The sequence below is a fragment of the Eschscholzia californica genome, unplaced genomic scaffold (genome assembly GCF_041429995.1).
Source record: "Eschscholzia californica isolate CP2 unplaced genomic scaffold, dmEscCali1.0.p SCAF_2, whole genome shotgun sequence".
NCBI classification, from domain to species: Eukaryota; Viridiplantae; Streptophyta; class Magnoliopsida; order Ranunculales; family Papaveraceae; genus Eschscholzia; species Eschscholzia californica.
This window is the reverse complement of record NW_028238309.1, coordinates 20,435,051-20,452,573: the sequence shown is the minus strand read 5'-3', so window position 1 is coordinate 20,452,573 and position 17,523 is coordinate 20,435,051. Positions and strand designations below refer to the sequence as shown.

At 38.2% G+C, this 17,523-nt stretch overlaps 1 protein-coding gene across 2 annotated transcripts; it reads right to left on the bottom strand.

The window, feature by feature from the left end:
* Positions 1-2,807: 2,807 nt before the first annotated feature.
* LOC147556797 (putative phospholipid-transporting ATPase 4) lies at positions 2,808-9,142 on the bottom strand. 2 transcript variants are annotated; one of them, XM_086657755.1, is made up of 11 exons: positions 8,855-9,142; positions 6,797-8,667; positions 6,587-6,697; positions 6,172-6,448; positions 5,766-5,854; positions 5,556-5,631; positions 5,183-5,392; positions 4,976-5,101; positions 4,466-4,564; positions 4,132-4,323; positions 2,808-3,705 (listed from the first exon to the last, which is right to left on the bottom strand). In XM_086657755.1, exons 2-11 carry the CDS (start codon positions 8,617-8,619, stop codon positions 3,037-3,039), a joined length of 3,672 nt encoding a protein of 1,223 aa, XP_086513881.1. In that variant the 5' UTR covers positions 8,620-8,667; positions 8,855-9,142; the 3' UTR covers positions 2,808-3,036. The 2 variants fall into 2 exon arrangements, with proteins under 2 accessions (XP_086513881.1, XP_086513882.1); XM_086657756.1 differs by having other exon boundaries at positions 6,797-8,711; positions 8,855-9,139.
* Positions 9,143-17,523: the final 8,381 nt, after the last annotated feature.

The window sequence follows — 17,523 nt, the reverse complement described above, 5'->3', positions numbered from 1 at the left end:
CTCATTTCCCCTTTTCAAGACCTTTCATTGATCTTCAAACAGAGATAGAGAGAGAGAGGTAGAGAGTTGATGTTACACAAACAAAATATACAAAACCCATTTCGAAATCAATCCTCATTTCACTTCTATACCAATCAAAAGCCTGTTAGAAAAATATTCACAGATCTAAAATCAGGGAAGAAAGAGAGAGAGAGAGAGAGTTGATCTTAGACCAAGACTTATATAACCTCTTTCTCTAGTATGGGAAGAAGAATACCATCAACTACTATTTCTTCGATAAATCCAACAGTTTCGTTATCGTTAGTTGCTGCAGGAATCATCGCTACAATGGCCATTCTTGCTACCCTTTGTGCTGCTCATTCTCGAAAACCTTCAACTCCATCTCCATCAACTTCATCTAAAAGAAGAAGTCGAAAACCATCAACAACAGAAGAAGAAGCATTATCTTCTGAAACAACACCTCCACCTTCATCACAAACTTCAACAACAGAAATAAGCAACTCTAAGGAAGAAACAACTCCAACTATTCATCAAGAACTACAACAACAAGAGCAACAACTAGAATCGAGTCCGAAAGCAAAAGAATTGCCTATTCGCCACTTTAGATCGATGTCAAAACTTACCTCGAATTTAAGCATGAAACTGTCAGGAACTTCCCTTAGTAAAATTCTAACTCGAAAGGATGGACAAGAACAAAAACAAGAGGATTCTTTATGTAGTAAAACCATAATTCTAGGTGAGAAATGCAAAGTCCCCGACGAGGAAGATGCCATTATATATGATGGAAAGGGTAATAGAATTCCATCGTATCCTTGTAAGACACCTCGATCATTACCTGTTTCTCGAACAAACTCGATTCTTGATCAGGATTCTCTTCCATTCAAGTAGTTAGTCAAGCAGTACTATTTCATGTTGTTATTCCATTTATTTTTCAATCGTAGGTATGAGGATTACAGTTTCTGTAATCAATCAGCTCATGGAAGCTTAGTTTTTCTTTGGGTTAAATGGGTTTTTTGTTCTCCGGATGACCAACCGAGAACATTCTGATTCTTGTTCGTGAAAAACAGGCAACCAATACTAAAACAAAGAAAATCCTGCAGAAAAATCAGCTAGCCCAAATCCTATAGTTTCCTCTTCATGACTTGTTAATCTTTGAACTTTACAGGTTTTTATATGTTTCAAGGTATTGTAAACAGAGAGTGAGAAGAAATAGAGACAAAATACGAAATTACATAAACCATTACATTTTGCCAAGAAATCTAGTACTGTGCAAATATTTTTTCACAAAATCATTTTTTTACATGTAGATAATACATCTTCGAATCAAAGATAATATGTTTCTATGGCTTTCTAAATACGAAGCTAATAATGTATCCTCTCATTTTTGTCGAAATTCTTGCTCTGGAGTCTCGGTACCCTCTCATTTCTTCACGAAATCCAGTACTGTTGCAGAATAGATGAACTTCTCTGCACATATGGTGCTATTTCTGGGGATGTTCCTGGGCTGGTGTCAATGGTTTTTGAGAATGAAAAGAATCGAGATAGAGTCCCTGTCTATAGCAAATCAGATATTTGAAAATTAAAAGCAAACGAAACGGGTATTAGAGTAAGAGATGGCATCTGATAATTTTTAATATCTTCATATAGAATGACAGATTGACAGTTCAATTCTTTTGTAATAGAATACCCATATCTGATCAGAGAATCAAAAGCAAGAAAGGATCGAATACTAGTACCCTAGGACATCACGGTAAGAGAAGGCGAGACAAATAAATGAATAATTTCTCAGCCAAAACAAGAACAATACTCAAGATGAGGCACATGAAGTTCTGTCTGTGACAAAATTGTATGCATAAAACCTTGTCAACATGCACATTGTCTTATAAAAATTCGTTCATAGAGTGTTCATGATGGGGCAAAAGGCGTCGCAAATAAGAACCAAGACCTTTGAGAATATTTCGACTAAAGAAATAGGAAGATTCGATGTTTTCCACACGGTTTGCTGCATCTATCTTTGTTGTTCTATCTTTTCTATAAATTATTTTTGTGGATAAAAGTAACTACTCAGAAAGGTAGTAATTGATTTTTTTTTCCTTAAAACGTACTCAGTAGATTATGTGCTTCTTTTAACGTCGGAATTGAATTAAACCACGTTAAAAATTAATGTTTAAAAACAACCTTTCTAATCAAACAAAGGTTGGTTTTGGTAATGGTATAAGGATCATGAAGTTTTAGTTTACAGTCATTGCTATCGTTATAACTGGTTTCCTACCGTTGCATAATTATGTTATTCCAAAAAATACCTAACATATATCGAAGTTTTTCGATAATGCCCTGTTTTGATGGGAAAATCATTATAACAACCGCTTTTTTATTATAACACAACACCATCACAGGTCAAAAATACCTAACATATATCGAAATGGTCTGCAGATTACACCACAATTTAGGCAGACTGTGGTCTAAGATGGTCGTTTTGGCTTTCCTTTAAGCCGAGTTTTATGCACTTCTATTAAGAATTCCACCAAAAAGACACTGCTTTAAACCATGTTTAAAAGTGAGTTAAGAAGTATTCCAAAATGGAATAAACCACACGTTTTATCCTAAACCGTTGTCTAGAGTTTCGATCGGTTCATTAAGTTATCAATATCTGAGCTATGCCTTCAGGAGGTTCTTCTGTAGTATACTATGAATGAAGGAAATACAGAAAGGAGAAGCACCCATAATATGCTACAAATGGTCCAAATGGAGATCGATAAATTAAAAAAGAAGATGAGTGAACTAGGATTCTTTCAAAAATGATGGTAGAATTGAACACATTTCGCGGGATTCTATTATAAGCTGCATTTCCATCAAACTTATAAATAGTATACACTTAAGTAATTCAATGCTATACAGTTACAAGAACTGACAATTACGAACAAATCAACCAGTGTGAAACTAATGGAGAAAAAGTAATGATGATTATATAGCAATTGTGGATCAATGGAGATAATAACATTGAAAAGGGGAAAGGAACGGGACCTGGTGGTATTACTAAGACGCCGGTGTTAAACCTTGAGAACTCAAAGAAGAATACTTCTTCTGCAGCTTCCCTCTTAATTGCCTGATTTTCGCATCGACTGTTGCTGTGAATCCTATCTTGGTCTTTTGCCTTGCCTTGGATCGTTCGCGTTTCCACATTCGTTGATCTGTCAAGTCTTTCTTGTAGTATTTGATCTCTTGAATTATGTGATGATCCATTGGGTTAGCCAATCTTTGGAAAGATAGGTAAGTAAGATAGGGAAGATTGCACATAAAGGTTACTAAGAGAGTAACGGCCCAATAAATCGGAGCCGGAGCAAGAGCTTCAACAAGTATTTGATACGCATCTTTAGCGAGAGTTGATGACATTCCATAGAGTATGAGGAAGATATACCAAGTGCAAATGCTTCCCCAAACAAAAAGGTGTTGGATCCACGTGAAGTGGCTCATCGTTAGAGCGATTTGACAGTTGACAGCCCAAATGATGCAGGTAAACATGGTTGTTCCCACAGCTGCCATATCTGCTGTTTGTCCTTCGTCTCGGAAAGCTTGGACATAAAATATGCCTATGTTGATAAAGAAGATGATAACGGAAGAAAACAGCCCATTACCCATCCATCCAAATATCCTAGACCAGTCAAAGAACAAGTTTTTCGGTCCTTGCTGATACAATGCTGGGAACTGCAAAACAAAAAGTATATTATGTTTAGATGGTGTAACTATTGGTGAGTCAATTTTCATTAACAATCCGTTTGTATCATTTGCACGGAATTGCCCCCGCAACTAACTGGCAAAACTCCAACCAGACAAACTTTCCTCCGTGGTTGCTGCAGCATTCCTGGGTGTTGAAAACACGGTACCACAATCACTCGTGCACAATCTTAACACCAGTCTCTATGAGTCAGATGGAGATACTCTAAGGTGCAATATTTTTTTTTTGTTCATCTCAATACTCCATGTAAATCTCATAAAAAATCACATTGTTCTAATTGGTCGAAAAATGTAATTGTAAAACAGAGGCTGCAAATGCAAAATGTTTTTAACGTACACCATGCCCGTGGAAGGGCAATGCCAAATAAAATAAAAGGGTCGTTAGTGGGTATCCACCTGTAAGCAAACTTCGGATGAGACATCTTGCTCGAAAACTCCAAGTGAAATCACAGGCAGAGAAGTGAGAATAACGTTGAAAAGTATCATATACCAGTCATCATAGACTGACTGCCCCGAAAATCCAGTGTATGCTTCAAAATAGAAGAGAGTGAGACCAAAGGCTATGTTTTTGTAGAAGAAATAGCAGACCTGAAAGAAAGTGAAGAGATTAGGAATTAGCTGTGGAGCATACCCTGTAGCATTTTAAAAATAAGTACTGAACTATGCTATGTATCTCTTTGTCTACATTTAAATTAAATAAACGATCAAGTTGATAGACTTTGATCCTTACCATCTGAGATATCCTCTTGTAGCACCAGTGACCATGGACAACAAGAAGTCTCTCGAGAAACCTGAACTGAGAGATAGAGAAATCGCTAGCCATTACAGCCTGCAAAATGCTGAAAGTTGGTGAGGTTGGCAATAAATGGTCAGGAAGGTCTAGCATTTTAGTCTCTTATACCACTAGTACTTTTCGGAATTCCACCTTACTTGTAAACCAAGATGACGATTCAATGGGAGTTCAAAACGAAACGAGGAACTATGTATACTTATAAAAGAATTGACATGTATGGCTGGAGATGAGTTTATGGAAAATATTAATGAGATTAATTAGCTCAACCAGGACAAAACGAGATCCCGTCGAGAAACAATGAATAATGTGCTCATACATGTGCATTGCAAGAAACATAAGTCCACTATAAAGAGAAAGACAAAGAAGAAGACATATAGGACAGGAGAAATGAAATACGATATTGTTTCTTAGGAAGATACAGAAATATCTATTTGACATGTTACTAACCTGCATCCCTTCTACGCCACTAATACCAACGCCTATATCCGCCTCTTGAATCATACCAACATCATTTGCCCCATCACCAATAGCTAAAGTTGTTTTCCCGGAACCTTGTTTGACCAATCTCGTCACCTAATGACATTACCACACATCAGTTGATTGCCACTTATACTGAGAACATAATTGATCGTTTAAACAAAGGAAGAAACCTACCAGTGCCTTCTGCTTTGGAGATACTCGGCAGCATATGACGGATGCACATTCAACACCTAAACCCAAGAATTTGTACTTCATATCATCTTCTAAAGCATAAGATAGAGTCTTCCCGTCAATAATCAAGGCAAAAGCAGCGTTGGGATCTTTCTCCGACTTGATCATTTCAGTAGCACTGATAATTTGGTTGAAGATGTTTGCTTTCACAACCTGGGGAGTCATCAAAGCAAATATACCACGTTACTTTTCTAAAACTTACTCTTTTTGACTTCTCGTTTCTTGTTTTCATCTCTTTGAGTATATATACTAGTGCCTGTGTTTGCTTGATTTAGAAACAAAATGAGACATTAGAAGGACATTTGGTAGAGTGTACATTATTATCTTCTTCGTCATTGTTCATTGTTATGCATATTTGCTTCATGGACTCCCGAAGTAGATTAGTTGCGAATCTGTATCATATAAACACAAATCTATGTTCAGTGATCATATGATATTCTGTAAAAGATAAGCTACCCAAATACTGCATCATTTCATAATGGAGTTTTCGGCAAAAGAAGGTTCACAAAGTGCAGAAGGAACAAACCCAATGTTGATTGCTGTTTCCATCTTATCGCCTGTCAACACCCAAATCTTCAGACCAGCTTGTGCTAGTTTGTCTATACACTGAGGTACCTATTCATATCAAGAGGCAAAAGGTTACTAATAGCCCAAGCATCCTATTTCAGAAAGTTAGGTTTTTTGTTTTTCAATCAAGAAAAGAAAAGTAATACTGAAGAAGTAAACGAGTTTTGTTCTCTTGAAGGAATTGTAGAAGATGAAACACACAATTTGGGCAAACCCATTAATGGGTAGAGTGCAGAATCTGTCAAAACGGTCAGCGAAAAGAAGTTTATAAAACAATGCCCACGGTTGAATCAGTACAGTCTTGGTCTAGAACTCTATCAGAAAGCTACAATTACTATAGCACCTCAAGTAACAGAAACTCTTACCCCTTTTTGTAGTTTGTCCTCAACGGCAGTCGCTCCCACGAGAATCAAATCCTTTTCCATCGTCTCCGCTACTCGTTCGAGCATAGCATCTCTTTCAGCACCCACAGTAGTCTTTGCTTTTTGAAACTTAGTATTCCAATCATGATACTCAGACGCATCAAGTTTCCTGTATGCAAGAGCCAGAGTCCGCAAACCTGCTTCTCCATATACATTAAGATGCCTACTTGTTTTCGGCTGGTACATTCTTCCATCTTTTGCTAATCGGTCAAATATGATGCTGAATAATTAAAAGCATACAGATTGTTAAGGCTTGAAAGAAGAGTATCTCTGTTATTTTAGCACCATTTTCTCGTCTAATGATTTATAATGAGACTTAAAAGTTTGAAAAAGAGAGCAAACGTATTGTCAATCGAACCTGTCTGCACCTTTGCAGAAAAGAATAATTTGTCCATCCTCATCCTGTACAATAACTGACATTCTCTTTCTTTTACTATTGAACTCCATTAGATTCAAAACTTTGTACTCTCTGAAAATATCAAGTGAAGATAAAGAGATTAGGCCAAAGAATGATATAAACAATAAATAAGTTTTCTACGGAAAAGTTAAGAGCATTTGAATAACTGACCTTTCAACTGGGTCATCATAAGAAGGATATCGTTCTAGAACAAAAACACTTGATTGTGTTCTTCTACAGAACTCAAAACCAAACTCTCTCGCCGCTACCAAAAATGCTCCTTCATCTGGTGATTCAGCCTCATAGTTATAACTCCCTGTTTCCTCATTTAGCTCAGGAATTGCTGTGTGGCAGACGGCCAGTATCCGGAAGAATAACATAATGTCATTTGCAGTGGGCTCTTTTAACCAATTTCCGTTCATAAGGCGGTTGTCCTCAAAGCTGAACCCCTTTATCACAGGTTTCATCTCCTTTCCATCCTTAGAAGTAACAACCGATTCCAATTCAATATCTGGGTCTTCCAAATTTTTCTCAAATGATTCCTGTGAGCTGCTTTTACGCATGTGATCGTCAGAATTCCTCCCACTATCGGAAGCTATCTGCTTTGCTGCTGCAATCTCCACTTCACTATTACGCAAACCGTAGGTAAAACCAGCTATGGAACATTTCAAAAAGTCCATCTGATTGCATGTCAAAGTGCCGGTTTTATCAGTGAGGATCGTGTCAACCTGGCCAAGCTCCTCATTTAAATTCGATGTCCGTGCATTTGCAGGATTCCCAGTTTCTTCATCATACATGTGCAAGTCCTGGTTAATGAACGATGCTTGCAAGACTTTCACAACCTCAATCGAAACATAAAGAGAAATGGGTATTAAGTATCCATATAGAATAAGAGCAGTAACTAGATGGAAAAGGCCTGATAGTGTAGCCGCTGATGGATCAAAATATTTTGTCGTATTTTGTGGTCGCATATACCACCAGTTCGGCATCTGGAACTTTGTGTACACTGCAAACCCTATCGAGCTAATTAGTGAGATCAAAACAAGAAGAGTAAAGAGGACATAAATGATATAGTCCATTCTTCTTTCAATTGTACTCCTTTTGGAAGGTGATTTTGTTGAGTTCTGCATGACTTTGCTATCGTGGCCCGTGAATATTGCCACACCATACACATAAGTCGTGTTCCGGAGTTTTGAGTCTCTGAGGAGAATCTGACTGGGCTCAAGAGCATATGTTTGATGTTCATACTCAAGATTACCTACAAAAGTGTAGAGGCTAGAATTGGGGTCTTCACATCTAATTGTTCCTGAAAAATCCCTAAAAGCCCCATCATGGTCCAACGGTAACGTCACCTCCAAAGCTCTTTTAACTTTTAAATTTGTTTCGCCATCCAAATTCATCGTTTCAACATAGCAAATCCCATCTTCATAACTAGACGACAAAAGAAGCAAATCCGCCGGAAAAAACTGATCTTTCTCAACTTTAACTACATCGCCAACTCGAATATGCTGCCAATGCTTGTAACAAAATGCTCCTTCTTCTTTATGCAAACTAACCTTTCGACTATTAACCTTCATATCTTGCATAAATCTACGCCAATCTTCCAAAGCTTCCTTTGCCATACTCAACCCAACAACAAATGCCAAAGGAGCTATCATACTCACAGCAGAGAACGGAGCGACGGGTGTTAAAGACAAAATTGCAACCATTAAAAAGTACATATTTGCTACTCTCCTGAATTGCTCAAAAATTGCCTTGGGTAAGAAAGTAATGATATTGTATTTTGTTGTTGATATATAATTTGATGGGTACTTATGAGGATGTCTTCGGTGGAGACGAGATTGATTACAGAAGACGACCCTAGAGAAACCTGGACCTTGGAGAGAATGAGGGCCTTCCAAATCTCCTCCATGAGGACGAAGACAAGAGAATGTATAAAGATTAGATAATCGAACTTTATCTCGAATCTTCGCCCTTATCCTCCCCTGTGTCATCTTTCAACGGTGTTAGCTCAAGTCGATTAAATTCGACTTCGCCCCCACCTGAAAAATCAAATCTCACCAAATTGTAATCACAATTATTATTCCTGTTACAAAATTCACCCATCAAGACAAGGTTCTGTTTGGGAATTTCAAATAAAATCAACACAATAATAACAACCTAAAAAGGAAGGAAATCATGAAATGAGTAAAAGGAGAATTTGATTTATAAGCATATATATATATATACCTGATATTGGACGTAAAATTAAAACAAGAACATCAGTTTTGAAGAAGAAAACCTCGGGGAAATTTCAATTGCCATTGAAACTCTTCATATGAATCACAGACTACCTAGATCAAGAGAGAGAGAGAGAGAAAGAGAGTAGAGAGAGAAAGAAGAGAGAGAAGATGATTTTGGCGGTATTTCTGGTGCGTCTCTCTTTCTCTCCCTCCCAATTCCTACTGGATTTCCTGGTATGTCGTGAGTTAGAATTTACAAATTTAGAATATTTTATTTATTTTATAGTTCTGTTTCTATTTTCTCTGATTTTTCTCTATTTAAACACACCTACTTTTACGTGGGTGTACGATACTCCCGTGATCTCCCTGCATTCTCTCCGTTATACTATATTTCAGTTGATCGGTGGATGGAGTAATGTTAACTTACAACGCGACGTGGGTAAGAAAAAGTTATTAAGTCGTTTAAGCTTTGAGTGAACGTGGAGAATTTCAAGGGTTAACGTGGGACGAGTTATATAACTTCCAACGGTCTCATTTTTGTCTCGTTTTATTGAGGGACAGTTTATATTCTAGAAGGGTGTTTATGGTAATTTACTAGGTGTGGGGGGGCGAATGTGATTCCTGTTTTATAGAAGGTGGGTCCAGCCTCGAACTGCCAACTACTCGCTCACACATCAATAGTGAGGAGTGATACGTGTGTGGTTTCAACACTGTTGATATGGGAAGCTAGATATTGCCTATGTGGAGAGGGAAGTGTTGGAATTTGTTGTTTCTTTTTTTTTTTTTTTTTTTGTTTACCCCCTCCCCTGTCAGTAATGTGTGTTTGAGTTTACCCCCCTTCGTCATTATCTAATTAGTTTACCCACTTCCGTGAGCCAACTTTCCTCACTGTTCTGTTAGACCCATTTTGGGACCAAACTACCCCTTGCAAAGTTAAATTACAGAAATGTCCCTGCAGGACTCCTTCATAATGATGCTGTCTCGGTCAATGGTTTCGACCCGAAACTCTCTGTTCAGAAAATGTTAACTTGGTCAATATAGTTTGACCCGAAAATCTTATCACTAACCCTTCTCTTCTCGCCTCTTCTCTGCCGCACAGACTTCTCGTCTTCTTCTCTTCCCGTCTTCTTCTTCAATCCTCTCCACCATCATCGTCATCATTAATCTACTCCATCATCTTCAATCTGTTCCATCACCTTGAGAGATGTGCAAGCAACCGACGATGGATCTTCCACGACATAGAGAGAGGTAAGTCCCAAGTTTTTGAATATACCTGTGTAGAGTATGATGTTCATAAATTCTAACGCAGAAAACCTAAAATTAATTAATCAAGTAACCTAAAGTAATAAACTATGAATTAGGAACTCCAAAACAAAAACCCTAAATACTGAAATTCTAGATATCTACTTCGCTTATAAACTAATGAATGATGAATAACTGTTTTGTTGATATTCACTGTCTTCTTTTACATATTCTTGCCTTTTACATAAGATAACATAAAATAACGAAGTTTGTTGCCTTTTACATTGATAACGAAGAATTATTATTTATTGAAGATATCTTTGTTTGTTAGTTTATTGTTTTACTATTTTTTTTGTTGAACTATCTATTCATTAATTAAATAAAACGTTATTACAATATTTGTCAGCTAAAACACAAGGTACATTCTTCCACACTTTGCTAAGATTCTTTTTCCTCGCCCATCTTGCTAGTTTGTCTGCAGTCGTGTTAAGCTCTCTCCTGGTGTAATTGAATTTAATCATCTGGAATTCTTTCCTGCAATCCCGGATTTTCTTTATGTGGATGAGAGATTGCCATTGTACTGCATGTTGTTTGTTGTGAAGGTGTTTGATAAGGTTGATCTTGTCGCTTTCTATGATGATGGAAGTGTGATTCGTTTCTATTGCCCATTCAATACCGAATAAGATTGCCATAGCTTCGCTTTCTTCACTGTTTCTTGCTCTAGAAGATTTTATCTGAGCGCCTATAATTTAGATTCTTCATTATGAGCAATTTAGCTTATTCCCATATTGGATATTATGTTCGTAAAAGATGCATCGACATTGATCTTAATAAAATTATTTGGCGGGGGTTGCCATTTCTCATCCTTTCTAGGAAGGTTTTTTCCTGGTTTTTTGATGATCCTCGGGTAGTTTACAATCATATTGATGATCTTATGAAGATCATTGATTTCGTGCTGAAAATAGTGGTCACATCTAACTTTCCATAAAATCCATAGAATACTCGAAAAGTGAATATTCTCCTTGGTATAACAAAGGTGAGCATTTTCTTCCCAAGAGAAAATCCAGTCCGATATGGACGAAATATTCTTAGAGATGATGTTAAAATTGAACCAGATGTTTTTAGCTAGCGCGCAGTGTAACAACGCATGTTTGATAGATTCGATGATATTGCAGTTCGGGCATGTAGTGTTGTTGTCAATGTATTTACCGATTCTCTCTCTAACCGGTAGAGCTTTGGTGCAGATTTTCCAGATAAAATTCTTGATTCTGAGAATGGTCGGAAGAGTCCATATGAATTTCCAGTTATGGGTGCTTGGATTTTGATTGATAGTGCTGGTGATTAAGTGTTGGTACATAGAGGCGACCGTGAATTTGCCCGTCTTGGTAAGCTTCCATTTTAGTTGGTCTTTTCCTTCACTGTTTACCGGGATAGCTTTGATAAGTTCTTGGGTGTTGGAATCGAAATTCGCCCTGAGGACTTCTTCATTCCAGTTGTTGTTAGTGATCAATTGTGCTACTTTGGTAAGATTGGAGTTGTTGTTATTGTGAACTGTACCGTTTATATTTGGGATCCAATTGTCGGTCCAAATGTTGATGTCGTTTCCAGAGTTCACCTCCCACGTGGAAAGGTCGTCTATGAGATTGTAGTGTTTTCTTATTGTTTTCTAGTTCCACGAGTTGTGGTTTTTCGCTGACCCAGGAGTATCGGAGTTGGGGAAGTATTTAGCTTTGAGGAGTTTGGCCCAAATCGCTTCTGGTTCTGTTTTGAGTCTCCAAGCCATCTTGGAAATTAAAGCTGAGTCTCCTAGGCCTCCGTTGCTTTTCGGGAGGCAAATATATGACCATGCTTTGGTGCATATACCTTTAGACTTACCCCACCAGAAGTTCCGTTGGATGGTCTTAATGCTTTTACTAATTCCTTTAGGGATAGCAAAGCATTGCATTTGATATCGGGGTATGGCTGCAGCGATGGCCGAGATGACCACAATGCGACTTGCTTGGGAAAGAAACGTATGATTCTATTTGTTCAGTTTATTCTTAATTTGCTCTAGAATATCTTTGAATACCTTTGTCTTCTGTGCCCCTATAAATAACTGAGCTCCCAGGTATTTCTCTGAAGTGGATGCCTGTCTGACTTTAAGAGCACGCATAATGAGACGTTTAAACTTTGGGTGCGAATTCTTCGAGTATAAAATATTAGACTTGGCGTAGTTAATCATTTGACCCGTTATCTCACAAAAATCTTGAAGGATGTCCTTCAGATTATGAATGTTGTCAATAGTGTTCTTGCCGAAGATGATACAGTCGTCTGCAAATAGGAGGTGTGATATCTCTATATCAGATGGGTCGTCGGGAACCCCAGGAACCTATTGTGGCCATTATTCGACATTAATTTCCGGCTGAGGCCTTCCATAGCAATCGTGAATGGGAATGGCGATAACGGGTCTCCTTGTTTGATACCCCTAGTGGGATAGAAAGCCTGCCTTGGTCGACCATTGATGAGGACTGACATGGAGGAGGTTGAGATACAAGTATGGATCATCCGAATCCAATGGTTGTCATACCCTAAGCTTCTCATTATATCTGAAAGATATTTCCATTCAATTACGTCGAAAGCTTTAGAAATGTCTAACTTGAGGCCAAAGTATCCAGTAGCACCTTTCATCTTCTTGAAAGAGTGGATGATTTCCTGACCTATAATGATATTATCTGCGATCTGTCTCCCCGGGACATAAGCAGCTTGGTAGGGAGAGATGATGGGGTTTAACGTTGTTTTAAATTTCTCAGCCAGCAGCTTTGTGATCATATAGGTGGTGTTTAATAGGCTAATTGGGCGGTAGTTCGCTGGGGTTTGGGGTGTGGACGTTTTGGGAATGAGGCAAATATGAGTGTGGTTTATGCTTGGGGGAAGGTATGCCGTTTGAAAGTTCTTGACCAGGTCATAAATATCTGATCTAATCGTATCCCAGTTAGACTGAAATAAGAAAGGAGGGTAACCATCGGGCCCGGGGCCGCCTCCTTTTTCAGGCTCTAGATAACCCAATCTATTTCTTCTATACTAGGAATGGCTAAAAGTTCATGATTCTGGTCTGAGAAGATAGAATGAGTGAACAGATTACGGGTGTTAGGATCCTCTCTAGGCCGGGGTTGATGGAGGTGCTAATACTGAGAAGATGAGAGGTCAAAGTATCTAAAATATCTTTAATATCTTCTTTCCATTCTCCATCATTGTTCTTGATTGCGTTGATCTTGTTATTTTTGTTGCGTTGGGAGTGAAAAAATTTGGTGTTTTTATCTCCCAATGCAAGGAAGCTATTTCTCGATTTTTCCTTTCAAAGACTCTCTTGTTGATTGTATAGCTCTTCTAATTCTATATTAAGTTTGTTGTAATCCTCCTTTGTCTTGGTGTTTTGTAGCTTCTTGATGATCTGATTAATTTTGTTCTCTATGTTGCCAAACACCTTCTTGTTCCAGATTGTCAATTTTTTTACTCAGCTTCTTAAGGTCAGTTTGGATGTTATTCTGGTCTTGGTTGCTCTTTATGCCCTTCCAATTGGCTGCTAAGAAGTTGAAGCAATCCGGGTGAGTCATCCACGTTCTGATAAATTTAAAGGGTTTGGGACTGCTCTGACTACCATCTTTGTTATCTAAAAGGATTGGCAGGTGTCTGACCCCACTGCTTCCAGGTTGGTGACTCCGTAAGATTGGAAGTGGTGAAGCCAAGTAAGATTTGCAAGAGCTATATCTAGTCTCTCTTGGATAAGATTTTCTCCGAACTGTTTGTTACTTCAGGTGAATGGATTGCCTGATATCCTAGGTCCAAAAGACCAAGCTCACTGATAATCTCTATAATTCTGGTAGTGAGGGAATTGGATCCATTGTTACCACCTAAATGATATTGATGGGGTTATGATTATTATTATTCTGCATCACCACCTAAATGATGTTGTTATCCGCGTGCGTAATCTTAACGTCCAAGTGGTGCTTCCAGTAAAAGGCAAGTCCTCCCGCTTTGTTAATGGGCTCAACAAAATGACTAGCGTAGTTTTTGTTGATAGGGATATTTTTGTTCATGGTAATAGATTTGTTCTTTATTTCAGACAAGAAAATGATGTCGGGCTGGTGTTTCCAATTAAGGTTAAGTAAGTGCTTCTTGGTGTGGAAAGAGGAAGCACCTCTAACATTCCAACTTAAAATGGTAGGGTTATCCATAGATGAGAGAAAAGAAACTAAAGGCACCCTCGGAGACTCCTAGAGAGAAGCACTCTGAGGGCACTCCTAAAACAGAGAATTCTGACTAAACAGATCAACATGAAAGATGAAGAAGATAGCAGGGGTGGTCTAATCATATAGGCAAAAGATAAAACAAAATTATAGCAAGTACAGAAATAACTAGAGAGAGGGAGATTAACGGCAATCTGATGCTAAGATAATCTAAAAGGGAAGCAAAAACTAAACAAATTAAAAACAAGAACATAAGATAGTACTAAGGAATTAGAACAGCTAAAACTATTTTAACAGTAGGAAATCTAAAGACAAATACTAAGTAATCTTCTCTAACTAGATGCAACCATAATCATCAAGAAGACCAACTAACAGGTACTATCCAAAAAGACAAAAACTACCAAAAAATGGTAGAGAAATACAATCCTAACTTCTCTCGACTATCTTATATTAGTCAAGGCAAATACCTGCTAACATCAAAAGAGACTAAGCAAACAGTAAGAAACTAACATAAACTGACACACATCATGAACATAATTATAAAATCTAAATCTATCAACTGCAACTGTCACTTAAGACTATCGGTTTAAGACTGAGAATTGGACTGATCATCTCCTCCTTCTTCCCTTGCTTCTGGATTATGGCCAGGAGACTCTAGAAAAGAGTCTGCGAAAATGTGTCTCGTTCTCTCCTCATGGCTGTCAACAGACTCTGGAGGAGGACAGTACCAACTGACAGGGATGATAGGAGAGAGACTGATTGAGTCAGAAAAATTACTAGACGTCCAGTTGGAGCGGCTGAAAGCACCAGAAGAACTACCACCCTTTAACATTTCTCTCTGCTTTTTCTTTGCATAGTCTCTGTATTCTCCTTCTTCAATTTTCACTTCAATCCAAGCTTGACCTTCCTTCCTTTTACCTCTAAACTGGAATAACTCATGAGGAGGGATAGGGGAATCAGAATTGACAGAAGAGTTTGCAACAGAGAGAGCCCAATTGGCAGTAGGGGAGGCTGGGGTTGAGTAGTATCCATAGAAGAGAACACCTGGTGGCGATTAGCTCTAATACAAGGGGTGAGAGGGTGTTCAATGCTGCGACAAACATGGCAGATGGCCTTCGGAAATCTGGCATAGCTGAAGTTCACAGGCTTACCTCCATCTGTGAAAATAGACTTCAGAATGGCTAGGAAGGGTGCGAACATCATACATAAATTGGATTCTTATGTATGAATTCTTCACCATACTGAAATTCTTTAGCTGTACCTGCATGATGTGGCCCATACACGAAAAAATGATCTCTAAATCATGCTGATTCTGAATAGAGGAAGGAAGACCTGTGAAGCTGCACCACATCGGTTCCTGCATAAGCTCAGGCAGTTCTCCCGAGAGGGGAAAGTCCATTTCCTGAATCACCACTAGGAGGCCTCGAATGATCCATGGGCGGCCTTGGTTAATCTCGTTCATAACTATGCTGTTCCTAGGTTGGATAGTGAAATAATTATGACCCATGTTGAGAGGGTCAATCTAGCATTCTCTGAAAAACTTAGATTGATAAGAGAGATGCCTCCTGATAAAACCTATCCCATAGTTGTAGTGACAACATAATCTAGCCACAAAACCCACTGATATCTCCTGAAGCTCCTTATCTTCAGATGGCTTGGGGTAAGTTATAGTAAGATTACCATAATCCGAGAGATTGAGTTGTAAGGCCATGTTTCTCGTAAGGTTGTCAATGTTGATCTCAGATGAACGGGACGACATTAAATGGCGAGGGCGAAGAAGAGAAGTTTAAACTTAGACCGGTGAGAAGTAAATGGGAGATTAAGAGTGGATGCCAGATTCAAGATAAAATATGGATGATTTTCGAGAAAACAGCCAAAAGAAGACTTAGGAAACATAACCAAGTTGAGATTTAGACTCAAAAAGGTATTATTACACTCGTGCTTCTCGGGAATAAGATAGAGAGCCTAACATTCAGAGGCTCGAAAAGAATGACCGGTGAGAGGCAGCCAGGAGTCTTAAAGGCCTACAGTTCGGTGCATGCAAAGGAGAGGGGAAGATAAACAGTCCAATTCTCGCAGTTTATTTTTGACACATGTTAACAGAAATTAAATGCTAATTAAATTCTGTAAAGACAAACCTTGTTTTGTGTATCTACTTTGATTGATCTTTGTCTTTCTTTGTGCTAGTTCCCTAGGTGAATCGACTCTTCCTCTTCCTTTTGATGAACACTTGTTGTGATTACCTCGTGATAACAAGAGATGGCATAAAATTATTCTGATCTTTTGTCCAGTGGATTCATGCAAGTATACCTAGTCTATTATTGGTTGTGGCCTGTTATGATTAAGATTTGTGGCTGCTTGAAACTTGAGATCGCTCTAAATTGATGACAGTAGTATGAAATTAGGGTTTCAATTTAGGGGAAAGGAGAAAGGAGGGAATCGACTTGCTGACGTCACAGGGCTCCTTCTCTCTCCTCAAAAACCCTTGGTCACTTATGTTTCTCTTTTAATTCTCTCATGATATATATTCTTCATGTTCAAATCAAATTTTCGTTTATTGTTTTACTAGGATTTCTTTATTGTTTCTCCTATGACAAAGAATATTTCATTATTGGGTTATTTCTCAAATAGCCCTCATTTTTATGACCAGCTTCCTGCCTAGCCCTTTCTTTATAAAAATTACCCAGATTGCCCCTTTTTTAAGTTACTGTTATAACTCCGTGAACTAGTCATCACCTCTCTCCCTCCTCCATCTCATCACCTCTCTCTACCACCTCATCTTCTCACCACCTCATCGTCTTCACCGCTGAAGGTCGCTGACCGACCAATTTTCGACCGGCGACCTTCAAACATTAAAAAAGAAATTCCTCTCTCTTCTCTCTCTCTAAAATAACTTTTGTTTTCTGTGTGAACCCTACTAGCAAGTAAGTGAGAGACACAAATACAAGTTGCGAGACAAACTAACAATCCCATTCTTATACCATGATTATTCGGCAATAATAAACTACAATCTAGTACAATTACATAAAAAGGTTGGAAATTTAATCCAATCATTACTACTAATATAAAGTTACTGATTATTTATGATACCACAAAGAGAAGAAGAAACAAAAAACAGGGGAATATAAATGGAGACTGAAATTTAATCAATCAATCAATTAAGAAAACCTGTTTTCTGAAAGATAGCATTTCAAACACGATGAAGATC

Coding starts and splice junctions, on each gene's coding strand:
- LOC147556797 (XM_086657755.1), bottom strand. CDS start 8,619: ATGACACAGGGGAGGATAAGGGCGAAGATTCGAGATAAAGTTCGATTA. Junction 5,102..5,182: donor CTCCAAAGCAGAAGGCACTG/GTAGGTTTCTTC, acceptor TAATGTCATTAG/GTGACGAGATTGGTCAAACA. Junction 4,324..4,465: donor ACAAGAGGATATCTCAGATG/GTAAGGATCAAA, acceptor ACTTTCTTTCAG/GTCTGCTATTTCTTCTACAA.